The following is a 15779-nucleotide window of genomic DNA, read 5'->3' as shown; positions in this document are numbered from 1 at the left end:
AAAATTTCATTTGTTGTCTTCCGCTTCTTGCGTTACGTGAAACTGAGTAGTTGGTCTTTCTTCATCTTCTCCATATCACTCACAGTTTCATAGAGATTAATGAGAAGAATTTAATCTCCAGTAACACAAAGTTGACACACATTATTGAACTGACGCTGCATAACTGGAGGGAGAACTTACAGTGTAAAAATAGTGTAATAATATGGTGTCTCTGAAGAATAGCCACGAGCAGGTTGAAAGCTTATGGGTAAGCACTGGAAACTGAGACAACAAAGGGAACCTTGTGGTTGGTGTCCACTACGGGCAGCCCGCTCAAGGAGAGCCTATTGACAAAACCTTCTTACACCAGCTACAGGAGGCGTCACGCTTGCAGGCTGTTCTCCTGCTGGGGGACTTCAACCACCCCGACACCTGCTGGAAAAGTAGCATGGCGAGCTCTAGACAATCCAGGAAACTCCTGGAGTGCATTGAGGAAAATTTCTTAAGCCAGTTAATAGACAGCCCTACCAGAGGGGATGTCTTCACTGGCAACCTCTCCTGCCACACCCCTCGATTGGATGGACTGCAAGAGAGGGACTGGGGGAGAAAAGTCCCTCCCACTGTAACAGAAGATCAGGTTTGTGACCACATGAGGAACCTGAACATACAGAAATCTATGAGACCTGAGAAGATGCATCCCAGAGTCCTGTGGGAATTGGCTGATGTAGTTGCCAAGCCACTCTCTGTGATATTCGAAAATATCATTGAAAACACATTTTTCAAAAGAGTATAAAGGAGGACCCTAAGAACTACTGACCTGTCAGCCTCACCTCTGTGCCTGGGAAGGTCATGGAACAGATCCTCCTAGAAGCTACCCTAAGGCACATGGAGGACAGGGAGGTGACTCAAGACAGCCAGCATGGCTTCACCAAGAGCAAGTCCTGCCTGACAAACCTACTGGCCTTCTATGATGGAGTGACTACCTCAGTGGACAAGGGAAGAGCTAAGGATGTCGTCTGTCTGGATTTCTGTAAGGCCTTTGGCACGGTCCCCCACAACATCCTTCTCTGAATTGGGGAGACGTTGATTTCGTGGGTGGACTGTTCAGTGGATGAGGAATTGGTTGGATGATTGCATCCAGAGGGTAGTGGTCAATGGCTTGATGTCCAGGTCGGTGTGAAGTAGTGTCCCTCAGGAGTCCATACGGGGACCAGTACTGTTCAGTATCGTCATCATGGACATAGACAGTGGGATTGAGTGCACCCTCAGCAAGTTAGCAGACAACACCAAGCTGAGGGGTGTGGTTGACATGCTTGAGGGATGGGATGCCATCCAGCGGGACCTGGACAGGCTCGAGAAGTGGGCCAGTGGGAAACTCATGAGATTCAACAAGGCCAAGTGCAATGTCATGCACCTGGGTTGGGGCAACCCCCTGTATCAATACAGGCTGGGAAATGAAGGGATTGAGAGCAGCCCTGCCGAGAAGAACTTGGGGTTACCAGTGGATGAAAAGGTGGACGTGGGCCGACCATATCCTGGTCTGTATCAAAAGAAGCACAGCCAGCAGGTTGAGAGAGGTGATTCTGTCCCTCTACTCCGGTGCGCTGAGACCCTTCCTGGAGTACTGTGTCCAGGTCTGGAGCCCTCAGCACAGGAAAGACATGGACCTGTTGGAGTAGATCCGGAGGAGGGCCACAAAAATGACTGGAGGGATGAAGCACCTCTCCTATGAGGACAGGCTGAATGGTTTGGGTTTATTCAGCCTGGAGAAGAGAAGGTTCCAGGGAAACCTCATTGCAGCCTTTCGGTACTTAAAGGGGGCTTTGAAGAAAGATGGGGACAGAGTTTTTACAAGGGCCTGTTTTGATAGGACAAGGAGTAATGGTCTTAAACTGAAAGAGGGTAGATTTAGGTTAGATATTAGGAAGAAATTTTTTATGATCGGGGTGGTGAAACTCTGGCACAGGTTGCCCAGAGAGGTGGTAGATGCCCCACCCCTGGAAAAATTTGGAGTCAGGTTGGATAGGGCTCTGAGCAACCTGATCTAGTTGAAGATGTCCCTGCTTATTGCAGGTGGGTTGGATGAGATGACCTTTAAAGGTCTGTTCCAACACAAACTATTCTATGATTCTAATAAATGTTCTAGATATTGTTTCAGTTTTCTGACAAGACCGCTGTCAGTTAATTAAGAACTTTAGACATAAACCCCTTTTGAATAGAGATGAACTAAAGCATGATAAAAAGTGAAAATGAAAGGACACATCTTTAGCAATTGGCTAATAATCTGCCTTATTTCACAATTCAGTAACCTCATGTGCTGGAGCGGTATGTCTTGTTATGACTGTGAAAATAATATATTGCTTTTCTGCAAGTGGACATGGCAGGAGTGGTGATATTTTAAGAGGAGAGATTGACTTAGTCTGCAAGGCCAGAACATGGAAGAAATGAAAATAACAATTATTGATCTTCTCTTGTGCTGAGAGAAACGTTTGCCAGCATTATATGCAGGGGAAAGAGCATATGTTCACCAAGAGAGGCGAGGTTTTCAGTTTTAGCAGTAAGACATGGTAATTTTTGCATCAAAATTTTCTTTGCAGTTATATCATCCTGAAATGGAGAAACAAGTCAGAAGACCAAAACATAAATAGCAAAAACTACCCTGAAATGCCGTAATCCCACAAATACACAGGATGCTTTTTTTTTTTTATGAGGGGTGAACAAATACATCAGCTTGGTTACAGTCTGACAAACTAGGATCCAGTTGCATTAAAGAGACTGAGTACATACTTGTCACATGACAGTTAATTTCAGCATATACCAAGCTGTGTTGCTGCTTTCAAGACTACCACCCTGAACTGCAAAAGTGTGAGATCAGCAGGGCTCTCTGGAGATGCAGCAGTCAAGCTGGACCAAGGCACTGGGCAGGATCAGGGCTGAAACCCGTGCATTAGTCACTCAGGTTCATTGAGCTTACAAAGTAAAAAGATTACTTTTATCCTGTTGGCAGAAAAGCATCACTAGTCTTTAGAGGATATACAAAGCGCTCTGACACATTACTGCAATGTCACTCTGTGGGAATCGTGGGAGCCTGGGAACGTTGAACGTCAATGAGGAAGTCTGTTTTCCAAGGCTATGCAATTGGTTGCTGTGCTTTTTACTGCATGAATTCAGAGTAATCATCTACTTAAAGCCAGAAATTGAAAAAAATGGGGAAGGGGTTATTTAATACAATGCCTGCAAAAGCTGGGGGTTGCATTTGATATCCTCTCCAGGAGTGCAGGAGCCTCTCCAAATATGGCCACCAGCATTTAGCAGGATGATAGATTACTCCCTGTTCCAGTTAGTCCCTGTCCTGAAGTTTGGTCAGCCCCTGCAGCACCCTACGGCATGGCTCTGGGCCTCTGTCATACCCTCAGCACTACAGCCCCTAGTGATGCTATGGTAAGATGCGGTTGCAGCTGGCATGCATTGCAAAAGTGCGGGCAGTCCATTCAGCCCTCCCTCTTCATGGTACACGAGTAAGGCATAAACCTGGTGTGAATTGATTGAGTGGTCATCTTAGTGACATTATTTCTTGTGCCTTTCTCAGCCTGTGGCTTGTGTCTTATCTGTGCAGCCCCACATACAGCCTGTTTCTTCCATATCTCTATAGGTTGGCTTCCCCTGGCTCCACCCACAGCCTCCTGTTCCCAGCAGAAGCACAAGGCTTCATTTGCTCATTCTATGTAAGAGAGCGTATCCATTTGCTCACAACCATTAGGCAACAGGGCTTTGGGTTCCCATGGAAGTTGTGCAGTAGAAGTTGAAACAGTGACCAAGGCAGGGTCAGCAGATGCCTTTTTAATTGGCATAGGGAAATTGCAGTGATTGCCTGCCTTTATCTTGATGACAATCAGCTGAGGGCTCATCTCTGTAGCAGTAATATTAATGTGCAAGAAAGCTGGGTTTACACTGGACAGGTGAGTGGGTGGGTGGGTGGGTGGATGGATGGATGGATGGATGGATGGATGGATGGATGGATGTGTGCCAACCCTTGGGCAACAAAAGTCAATTCCACAGAATTTTGTACTATAGGCCTAGTTGCCTTCTTAAAACCAAAATTTCTGCATTTCCTAGTGCCTATGAAGCAGGATATGGAACATATGAAACCAGAAAGTGAACAAATTTCAGCAAACTCTACGATTAGATGCCCTGCTTCAAGGCTAAGACATGGTACTTCTACAGCAATCCTTGAAACTTGACATTTGCAAATAGATGAAAACAATGTTCAAGGTTGGCTTACCTGGCACCTTTCAAAGTGCTAAATTCATTTAAAAGCTGAGTGCTGAAAGTGGTGACAAGTGGAATGACATTGCATTGTTCAAAGTGCATCATTTCATACATGGAACAGTGTGGCGGTTTCCCCTTGGAAGTGCTTCTTTGGAGAACATCGTAGTTCACTGATCTGGCATAGCAGCCTCCTCCCTGTGGATAGTTTGCACATTGCAGAAGCAGATTCACCAGGCTTTCTGGTTTAGATTCTAGACAAATATTGCTAGTAAAAACAACTAGTGAACGTAATACAAGGCTACGTCTGGGCTAGGGAGTGCTTGGTTTCATAAACTGACATTTGGAAGCAAGTACTTAAGTCCTAGAAAGGCTCTGAGGAAGTACAATTCTGAATAAAAATAAACCTTCATAATGTAGCTGCTTTCAGGTAGGCATCAAGAAAATATACCCTAATTTATATCCATAAAATGGTAATTTTTGCAACATTTTTACAGCTACAGCACGGATTTTAAAGTAATAGCATATTAAGTTAAAACTGTAATGCTTTTAAACCTGTCATAACTTTAGCTAGATTGAATATAAAGGTGTTATTTACCTGCAACTGTAGTCTGCTTAGCACACAATCATTTTAAAATTACGTGTCTCAAACAGCACTGCAATGACAGTTTGCATAGCAGGGACTTTATTCTGCAGAATGCTGATGATACCTGAGAGCTGTGTAATAGTTGCATTTCTTATTAAAGCATACACAGAAGTCATCCCCTTGAAGCACTCAGCACCTTTAAAGTTTGGTCAGTCTAATCTTGTTTTCCTTCATTGGTCCTTCTTGGAAAACACCCCTTAGCCTTGCTGAGAGTTTGGCAACAATGGCAAAAAGGCACTCCACTATCTTCACTGGCACAACTGTGGGTGCTTGGACTCAACAGTCCAATAAAGATCGAAAGAAGCTCACAACTGACTGGCAATTTGTTTCAGGCATATTGCAAAGAGTGGTGTCAAGTCCCAGGCTTCAGTTCAAGAAAGCTCTGAAGCATGTGCTTCATTTTAAGCATATACCTAACACGGCCCTTAATGCTTTTCTGACCTGAGTGAGTGTTGACTCAGTAACCACGGATCATTAATAGGGAAGGAAATGTGCATTTAGAAGAACTGCCTTTGGCCAAGCCCTTCCCTGTGCTTTTGATGTGGCTGAACTGAAATCTGAGTTGAAACTGAAGGTGCTCTTCGACCACGGGTAGATGCTGAACCTTCCATAGGTTGCACAGGTATCCTTCATTGTAATGCCATCTGGCAAGAAGAACACCTCTTATAATACTTTTATTGATACTTTGCAAGGCATTAACTATTATCTTCACAAAAATGCTGCGGCACTGGAAGTAACTGTGCCTAAAATGATTGATACTGGCAATGATAGACATAGAGATACCACAGGACTTCTCAGTCCTGGACAAGTTCTCTGCCCAGTGAAGTCTTCTGCCTTCAGAAACAGAAATGAACACAGCTCCAGGCAAGATGGCGTGGAAGGAACACCGAAGAACGCTGTGGCTTGCGCTTATCTGTAAATTGAATTCTTGGTGTCAATACTGATGAGTCAGTCTTGCTATGACTGCAAAGAGACAGCTAAGTCTGTGATGTTACAGATCAGTTCATTGCAGAGCCATCATTTGGTGGCAATTTATCATCATCACTCTAGAGGTGTGTCATTCATTTTACTGATTGACACTAGAAACTCAGCGTAGAGTCCTAGCACAAATACACTGTGGTTCTGCAGCAAGGAACCATGGGAAAAGAAGATTTGGAGAGTGTTGGGATTTTTGTTTAATTGCTGTTTCAAAATCTCTTGATGTAAGATGTGACAAATAAGAAAAAATAGAGACACATATTTTATTGTCTGTAGCTTTCATTAATTTTTAAGAAACGAGTCAAAGAAATTGCTGAAAAGAACCAGTAGCAGAGGCTATATGATGAGCAGATCTAAGAGCCATTTTAATATTTGATGAGACCAAAAGCTTCTCATCATTAACCATCTTTTAATGGTACTTGCCCTTTGTCTGTGTGTATGTGGCTGCATGTTTCTAAGGGACTAACTTTTCTGACTTTCTAATGAAACACCTCTCATGACAGGGATAAAAGTGGTGATTTGGAATTGTTTGGTTACCATGTCAGTTTAGGTTATGATAAGGTGGGAAACTGATACTTTGTTTGCGTCTCAGCGGGTTTGTGTGTTACTTCAAACTCTCCACATCGAGTGATTTCTCTGTCAAAGAGGATTAAAAATACTGATGCACAGAGCCTTACAGCCAGTCTGCCTGACAGAGGTGTAAACTGTAACACAGAGACGAATGGGCTGAATTGAGCAAAGCACTTAAGAATGTGTATCCATTTTCTGTCAATGGAGTGCTCACGTCTTTAAATTAGGCAGAAGGCCACAGGAGTTGGGTCCCCTTTTAAATGTCTCTGAACCAGTGCTCAGCAACATGCATTGAGGCACAAGCAAATCCACAACGTAACCAGGAACTGAACTCAGGAGCACTGTCTTTCATTCGGCATCCTGGCAAAAAATACTCCTCCATTGCTCGCCTGACATCTCCTGTAGGAGGACGAGAAGAAGAGCCTAGTCTGTGGAATTTTTAGCATTACTTTCTGTTTTTATGGAGTCAGTAGCAAGTGTTTACTTGTGGCGATGCACGGAACAGGGCTGAGCTCTCACAACCATAGCTGTGTTTTTGGTATGCTGTGCTAATGCTGAATTACTGACAAATATCTGGAAATGGATGTTCGGAGGGATTTAGAAAGAACATGAACCCTGACTGAATTTCTGTTGTGTTCTCCTTCCATTTGCTGTTTCAACATGAGAACAAGGAGGGCATTCTTTATAACAAAAAATGTGAAGTCCCACAAGGAGAAACAATATTTTGAATTGACGGAATCTTGAAAGTGCAAACGTGGTTTCAAATTAAATACATTTTCAGACAGGAAAATGAGAGTTAATCAAAAGTTAGATGTCTTTGAAAAAGCTTTCCTTTTGATTTTTTTAACTTCCTTGAAAATATTTGCAGCTGTCTTGATGCAAAAGTAATCAGAATATCTATATATCACAATATCTCAGCAGTTACACTATTTTAAAAGTACTTGGGTGGATTTCTTTATTGATGTGATCCTGTCAGAATGTTACATACCAGGAACAATAAATTGTTTAGAAACTAGAAATAAGAGATTTTTTAAAAAATTAAATTAGGGTTAGGATACCTAATTTTGAGGAAGTACAGTATTCTGGAGAAAATTAAAAATGTTCTAAGGCATTCATTCAGTGAAAGATCCAATTCAACATGAGTTGATTTGGCATAAGAGTCTATGTCTTACAAGTTGTTTATTATCAAGGGAATACATCCAAAGGACTGATTTTTTTTTAAGCTGTGTAGGACTGGGTAGTTAATGTGGAACAAAATAATTTGATTTAAACTTTGGAATTTATCAACACAAAATAGCATTGCTTTAATTCACTCAAAATTAAACCGTACAGATCCTGATCCTACCACGTCATGCGGTTAGACCACTGTGTCTTCATGGATTTTAGCTGATATTACTGAGTTTCTAGGAGAATCAGCAGTGCAGATTTCATTTCATGAATCTTTTATAGTTTCCCCAGTGTTAAAATGGAGAGTAAAACTGGGCTAATTTAAAGTGGGTTGGTAGGCTAAATTAATTAATAATTTTGTAGAGCTTCCTGATACTTGGGTACGATGTGCCAAGTAAATGTTAAGAATGAGTTTGCACTTCAGAAACAATGTCTTTGGAGATTCTGTAGAGAAACCAGTCATGGTGGTGATTGCTGCTGGGGGGAGAGGAGTTTGGACCATGAATCCCTAGTTCTGAAAAGCTCCTCAAAGTGAATGGTATCAGATGGGAAAGAAAGAAAACATGGATTCTTCTTATTTAACGTCTTGATACTCTTTCTTGTGAGGGTCTGGAGGAATTATTTCTGACTCTTTCATTTGTTTTTCTCAGGTTGGGGGTCACACCATGCTGCCCATTCGTTGGATGCCTCCAGAGAGTATCATGTACAGGAAGTTCACCACAGAAAGTGATGTCTGGAGCCTTGGGGTTGTATTATGGGAAATCTTTACCTATGGCAAACAGCCATGGTATCAGCTCTCAAACAATGAGGTGTGTGTAATACATTCTCAAACTGCATTGGGAGGGCTGGCACATTAACTGTTGGGATAGCTTCTCTGGAGAAGGGACGGCAACAAATTTATTTAGTAAAGGCAAGACCCCTGATATTAGGTATTCATGGTATTGTCATGAACTTTGCGGTTGAATTTCTTCCTTTTCACCCTTTCCCCCCTAGAGTGGATGGAAGTTGCCCAAGCAGAACTATGCCAGTTGGAATTTAGCTTTTTCCTTTATATAGGATAAAATCTGCTCTGGGTATTGAGAATGACCATGAGGCAATGAAAAGGAGCTTAGCTATCTCCTGAACGGGCTTTGGGTGATTTCAGTTCCATACCATACATGTCATTGTTGCAAAGTGGTTGTCCAGAACCATTCTTGAATAGACTGAGGTAATCTGGAAATCTCTTGATTTACAGGCAGTAACTCCTTTCCAGAAATCAGACACAGTGATACTCATAAGTTTAAGGAGGGAGAGAAGGAGGGAGGGAGAGGCGCTAATGCTCTATGTGAGTAGGGTGAAAACTTAGCCTCCTTCTGAGATGAGGTGAGGTTTTTAGACGGGTAGAGAGAGGAGGTATGAGATTACTTCCTGGCCCATCATTCTATCAAGAGTGAAAGGGGCAACGTGGGTGAATTTCACATCAGTGAAGATACTTCACTGACGAATTTCACATCAGTGAAGATACTGACAACTTACAGTGAATTTTCCAGATCACATCCCGCTGCTCATGCATCTGCCTAGAAACGCAGCCCTTGGCAGAGTTGGCTGGGAGACTGCCACCGGTGAGGCTAGTTGCTGTGGCAATTAGCAGTTAACTCTTCCATGGATGACCCCCCCAATAGTTGTCACAGGTGTGCTGATCCTTTCCTTGTGATTTCTCATAGGTGATTGAGTGCATCACTCAGGGCCGAGTCCTGCAGCGACCTCGCACATGCCCCAAGGAAGTATATGACTTGATGTTGGGCTGTTGGCAACGGGAGCCTCACATGAGGCTCAACATCAAAGAAATCCATTCCCTCCTCCAGAACTTGGCCAAGGCATCTCCAGTCTACTTGGATATTTTAGGCTAAAGTCTCCTAGCATTTCTTCTTATGGGCTGCGGGAATGAATGTGTTCAACTGCCGCTGAACTCCATTAAAATGTGTTCTTAACTTTGACAGTATTAATGACAAAGTTGCGGAGAAGCTTTCTAAAGGGCAAGCAATGTGCACTTCTCCATCTGTAGACACAGTATCGACTTTTTAGACATTACTGAGACGTATCTCCTCTCTCTCTCTCTCTCTCTTTCTCTCTCTCAGTTTCTATCATTTTTTTCTTCTCTCCTGTCTTTCTAATCAATTTGGCTTCTGCATTATTGTAACTCTGCATAGACAAAGGCCTTAAAAACCTGATCTGTTATATCAGCAGACTCTTCAGTTTGCCCACCACAACTAACAATGCCTTGTTGTATTCATGCCTTTGATGTGGATGAAAAAAGGGAAAAATATATTTGACTCGGAACTTTGTGATTTCTGCTGTACAGCTACTGGGAGTTTCTATGGATTCACCTCAATTTTTTTGCTTCGGCATGTGGGTGGAAAAAGAAGACTGGTGTTCTCTACATGAAGCATATTCCTTGCAGAGATAAAGCCAGATGGAAAGACTTACGTGATATACTATCTGGAGGATCTAGGGGATCAGATGGCATCCAATGCCACAAAAATAAAAAACACTTCAATGATTTGATGGAAGGCAAGAGGGGGTTTAGCACTTTCCCTGAAGAGTCTTTCTGAGGACTAAAGGGATTGTTCAAGGAGGTGCTTTGCCAGCACCTTTCATTGCCAGATACAAGTAAAAGAGAAAAAGATGCTGCCTGCACTGCACACAATTATGTTACAACATGATAAACTAAATACATGCCCTTATTTTGTCTTCTGGTAGGATATTGTCATGCCACTGGTATAAAAATGTTCTCCAGCTAGTCTTTTTTAATAAAGGCTGAAGCTAGGCTTATTAATGTACAGTATTAATTTCAGGATCACATGTTGAAACTAAGGATTTTGATAGGATAGGGCAAGCTATAGATGCTGGGGCAGGTGTATCATATACTGTGCTTGTCCAGCAGTGTATTCCTTCCTTTCTCAATCCTTTTTCTTTTTTTTCAACCGTGCAAGCAAAACTGTGCATGGTCTCTGTCGATTAATGCCCTTTGTGCAGAAACTATCACTCATCTTGTAGTACACCCTAGTAGGCATAGCAAACTCATAACAATATAACTTATATTTCATTAGAAGGGGCTAATGGAGAACATTAGCCATGTTAAAATGCCTTTACAATGTTACAATAGGCTGATATAACATGAATAATCTAAAGCACGGAGATCACTGGTTATATTTGAGCCATGGCAGGGGATAGACATCTCTAGAGAAAACAAATTACTCTGAAGTTATGGCTTACTATTCAGAGTGCAAAGACCCTGAGCTCAGCACCATGTTTGTGTTGGTACTAGTGCTGTCATTACGTACATCCACTCTTTCTTAAATAATTTATTTTTAGTTGGATTGGCATTGTATGTGTACAACATTTGCATGGCCACTGTGCTGATGACAGCTGCATGGGCATACCTGTTATTTTTCAAACCAGAAGTTGACGATTTCAAATTTAGAGTTAGGATTATTTTTAATATGAATTCTTACAAATGAAAACATACCTTACCTATTCCTCGAGACTTTTGCCTCCCTCTGTGAGGGGGCGTTACTGCAAAAAAGTGATCTTTCTTTCTCTCTTTTTGTTATTTCTTATTGATATGAGCCAGATCAAAATAGTCCTTCATCTTTGTGTTGGGGATATTTTATTTAATAAATTAAGCATTTTATTTTTGTAAGTGTTCCCATAGCACATTTAATATATAATTTGCTTGCATATATTATTTATTGAGGCACTTTAGATTTTTCCTTCAGAAGCTTTTAGAGCTAGCTCATAAAGAATCTGAACATTTTCAAAAGAAAATAGTTCACTGGACAGTGATGAAGTTTTACCCTTCTCAATGTCATTGAAAAGGCAGCATTACAAATAAACATGACAGTGTAACTATAAAGCCATACTCGGTATTTCTTTCATAAACTAGATGTTATTTCTTAACCACTACTGAACTGGAAACACAAAAAAAGCCAGAGGAAGATTCCTACAAAATGGGCCTTAAGATTTTAACTAGTCTGTCTTGGAAGTTCACACAGAAAGCTAGAAAAAGACTGAGCATCCAGTGAAACCCATTATCTTGAGAACCCAAACGTTGTGTTTTAAAGGAATTTGAAATTGATTTTCAAAATAACAGTTGTGGAAAACAAAGGTGTCAGAGTACGCTCTTACTGTGCAGTGGGAGGAGGCTGCAGGTGGTGGAGGGGGGTGCTAAGTTTCTACCTGCTGTATTCTGTATTAGTTTCTTATGAGCTGAAGAAAAAAGCATCTGAGATGCTTCTTCTGTTGGAAAGCAGGCTCCAGTCTGAAAGCAAACAGGTGGGTTTTGCAAGCACTGAAAGAATGTATACCAAAAATAACCACAAAACCCTGAATTTGTACTTAGTGGCATCTTCTTTTTGATTTACTAGTGAGACTATTAGAGTCGTTTCAGAGAATAAATAGTGTTATCATGCGTTGTGCAATAACATAGCAGTATGTTAAACTTCTAAAGGACCAAATGTTCTACAGAACCACTGGTATGGATAACCATGACCTGTATCATTAATGTTCTTGATAGTGCATAAGATGTATAATCACAGTAGACAAGCTATAAACTGTAGCTATACATAGTTTGCGTTTCCTCATGAAAAGGTGGGTAAGTGTAGCAGAATGAGCAGAGAAGAGGAAGAATTATGTTCAAATCACAATGAAGGGTGAGTATATGTGCATATTCATCATGCTTGCACTGTCAGCTAAATTGTGTACACTGAGTAAATATGACAATCAGGCTCATTTAAAAAGTCTTTCTGGATTGTGCTACGAACTGATCATATATATAATATATATTATATATGTGTGTTTGTATATGGCATATATATATACACACACATAGCATATACATGTATGCCTATGTCTGTTGTATTTTATTTATATATGTGCAGACATGCATGCACATTATGTATGGGCTGTGTGTATATGTATAAATTTACATACACCTACATTATTACAAATGATGATTAGAGTGCTATTAATAAATTGATAAAGTCTGCTGAGTAACCAAAATATTATTTTCTTTTGATATTTGTTTTTCTATGTTTGTAAGATTCAATTTTTTAACTGGTGTGCAGCAGAGGCAGTGCTAGAATGCCAGAGATATAACAACAAGCACTTTTTTTTCCCCAGATGATTGCATAAAAACGTTTCTTCCATTCCCATCTCACTTGTTGATTTCTCACAATGAAAAGAACAGACAAGCTTCCAAGCTGGGAATACAGAGTTTGTTTTACTGTCATTTCTGGGTTTGTGCTAACGTTGCTTTATTGTCCTAGAGTAACAGTGCAGCTCCATTAGCATTTTATACTCGTCTGCAGTAATGAAATAATACCAAGAATGAGCTGGACTATTCAGACTGCAACACGACTTGTAGGACAATGAGAACGCCAAAATTTAGCAGTAATAATAGCAGCATTTGCCACCCTCTGTCCTTCACTCTCAATAGATCTGCAGAAAACAGAACTGGCCGTGGAGAACAGATACTTGTAAAGCAACAGCACCCCATGATGCATGATGGAGTGTACCCTTTTCAAAAGGACTTCATTTTGGTTTGTGAAACAATATATCTCTATATTGTCTACAGTTAAATAGGTAACTGCCTATTTTTTCTCTTTTCTTTCTTTTTCATCCTTACTTCCTGTTTCTGTACCACTTTCCTTCCTTCTTTCTCCTTTCCTTTCTTTCCTTTTCTCCTCTTCCCTTCTTCTTTTCTCTTCCTTTCTCTCTTTCCCTATCTTTCTCTCTGTACCCCTCCCCACCTTCCTGAGAGATTGTTTTTGTTGTGGTTGATGTAGACTTTCACAAAACACTTTAAAAAGAAATTAAATAACCCAATAAAATGACTAGGTCACTGGATGACTAAGGTACAATGCATATGTGTTAGAACAAGTCTGTCTCTGGGTTGTTGCAGCCTGTAACTGAATTTCAAATACTGCTATAAAATGTGAGGGAGGGAAGTGGGGAGGGGCTGGGGAACAGATTAGGGTTTCAGTCGTCAAAGACGAAGGTTTTGATAGCACAAGAAGTTGTATTTTCTTGTTGTGAGGGCTGGGATGAACCACTGCTGCTTTGAATCAAGAGGTCCTTTAGAGCCTTAGTTAAAACACCTTTATTTGGGTGGGGCAGGGGAGTGTGCTACATTCATCACAAATATGAAGCAAAAAAAAAAAAAAAAAAGTCTACATGTTGCAGGGAAAACACTGTGAATTTCACAATAGCAACCAAGTGACTATTTTGCCATCTTTTAAACATATGTCTCAGGAGAAGAAATGGGAAATGATGGGTGTGTTATTTTTCCGTCTATGCATTCTAGACCAGGTCTGTGGGGATATTTTGTTTGCTTGTAGAAGGTTCTGAGTGATGACCGGCTGGTATTTTATAAACACTGAATACTTTGGGCAAGGATAATAGAAGCTGCTAGTAGTGAGGCCGTTTGATTCAAAGACGTGAGAAAACAGAGATCAAATCAAATCTTTCCAGAGGCCTATATCTTGCAGCTTATATGTATCTTTCTGTAACTTAAAGAAAAGCAGCTAAGAATGTTTTATATACAAGTAATTTAATTCAACATTGATGTTTAATTGAATCACCAATAGAGAGAGAATCAAGTAATTATGAAATATTTGTCCCAGCCCTGCTCTCCACCTATACTTTATGTATATATATATTTCTAGATATCACTCTCTTTGTCACTTAAGGTAAAGAGGAAGATATCTACATATAAATATAAATCTCTATATTGTCACCAAACTGTGACCTGGTGTGTAGAGCTATCTTTCTCCTTTCTTTTTTCTTTTTCTTTTTTCAATGTGATGTCTCCATGGAAATATTTAGTGGTTCTTGTTTTGCAGTTTGTTATAACAAGTCATTGCTTTAAAAGTTTCATTGCATCTTGGCTGATTTCAAAGTGATGCCTAGGTATCAGTGTTAAAAGTTTTGTTTGTGAATCATGTGACCAGCTTCTCTCAACATGACATGGAAAGTCTCTTGTATTACAGTGTATTTAATAAAAATGATGTCTTACAATAAACAATGTCATCCAAAAGAAAGAGAAAATAATTACTTTAGAAAACTTAAAAATTTCATGAAGTGTTGTGTGCTATTTTCTTCTGTTTGAATGTCTTTAGCTCCATTAATTTTTAAAAGGATGAAATTAAGGTACAGTTTGGTGTGCTTACAAACGTGACATATTTGCAGTCTAAAACTCTGAATAAAAAAACATGTTGCTGAACTCGTAGTTGATGAAAGAGGAGACCCATAATAATAGGGCAAAGGAATATCCAATCTGAATGTGATGACAGACCCTTTTTATTCTTCATTTTCTAAATGAAGATCCTGTTCGAATGCTTGTTCATTTGGGGAGCTGGCTTAGCAAATACCTGTTTATCTTCTAGCAGAAACAGGCCTTCAGATATTTTCTGGCTTTTTGCTAAAAGTGTCCCTCAAACCACAGCCCCATTAAAAATGTAGTTTGTTCTTTTTAACTCATGTCAGTCTAGAATGAATATACTGTGAACAAATACAGCACTAAATCCAAGTCCTTGAAGAATATAATTAAGATTCAGAATGCAGAGTGCTTAGACATCCAAAGGAAGGTTCAGCAACTTGATTAAAGATCCCTCCACAAGCTATTGATCTACCATGCCCTTCAAGGTTAGAGTAAAACAATATGAGAGCCACTTTATGACTGCGTCTGCTTCCCTCTGCCAAGAGACCTCTCTGAGATTAGACGAGCTGGCTACGAGCATTCAAAAGGTCAAAGGAAAATAATCCACTGAGAAGAAGCCTCAGCATCAAGTTTGTCCAAAGCTGTGAAAATATCCTTGAACCACACTAAAAAGATTTGTTGGCAGTTTGTGTTCATCCACTGACTTAGAACTGCCTTACCTGCTTTTCTGGTAAAATCCATATGCCTTCCAGACTCGGTGGGTTGTGTTGCCATCCCGAAATGAAACACCTCGTGGCAGAGGACTGGTTGCAAGGAATTCTGTTGGGCAGCAGTGAGAGGTGTAGAAAGTCTCAGCGCCGAGCCTGTATAAGCATCGCCCTGCAATCCCAGCAGCACGGGCACCGAAGCCCACACACTCTCCCCATTCTCTTCCCCCAGGGATTTTTAAGTGCAGGGGCACGTAGCAGCAGCAGG

General features: G+C 40.7%; 1 protein-coding gene across 2 annotated transcripts in view; it reads left to right on the top strand.

Annotated features, from left to right (window-relative positions):
• NTRK2 (neurotrophic receptor tyrosine kinase 2) overlaps positions 1-14597 on the top strand; it is a 210892-nt gene extending 196295 nt beyond the window's left edge. For both annotated transcript variants that reach the window (XM_054185016.1, XM_054185015.1), the window contains 2 exons: positions 8257-8415; positions 9310-14597. In XM_054185016.1, coding sequence (XP_054040991.1) covers positions 8257-8415; positions 9310-9495 — 345 coding nt within the window. In that variant the 3' untranslated portion in view covers positions 9496-14597. The remainder of the gene's footprint in view (positions 1-8256; positions 8416-9309) is intronic.
• The last annotated feature ends 1182 nt before the right edge of the window (positions 14598-15779 follow it).

This window comes from Rissa tridactyla, chromosome Z (genome assembly GCF_028500815.1).
Source record: "Rissa tridactyla isolate bRisTri1 chromosome Z, bRisTri1.patW.cur.20221130, whole genome shotgun sequence".
NCBI lineage: Eukaryota > Metazoa > Chordata > Aves > Charadriiformes > Laridae > Rissa > Rissa tridactyla.
This window is presented reverse-complemented; position numbering and strand designations above follow the sequence as displayed.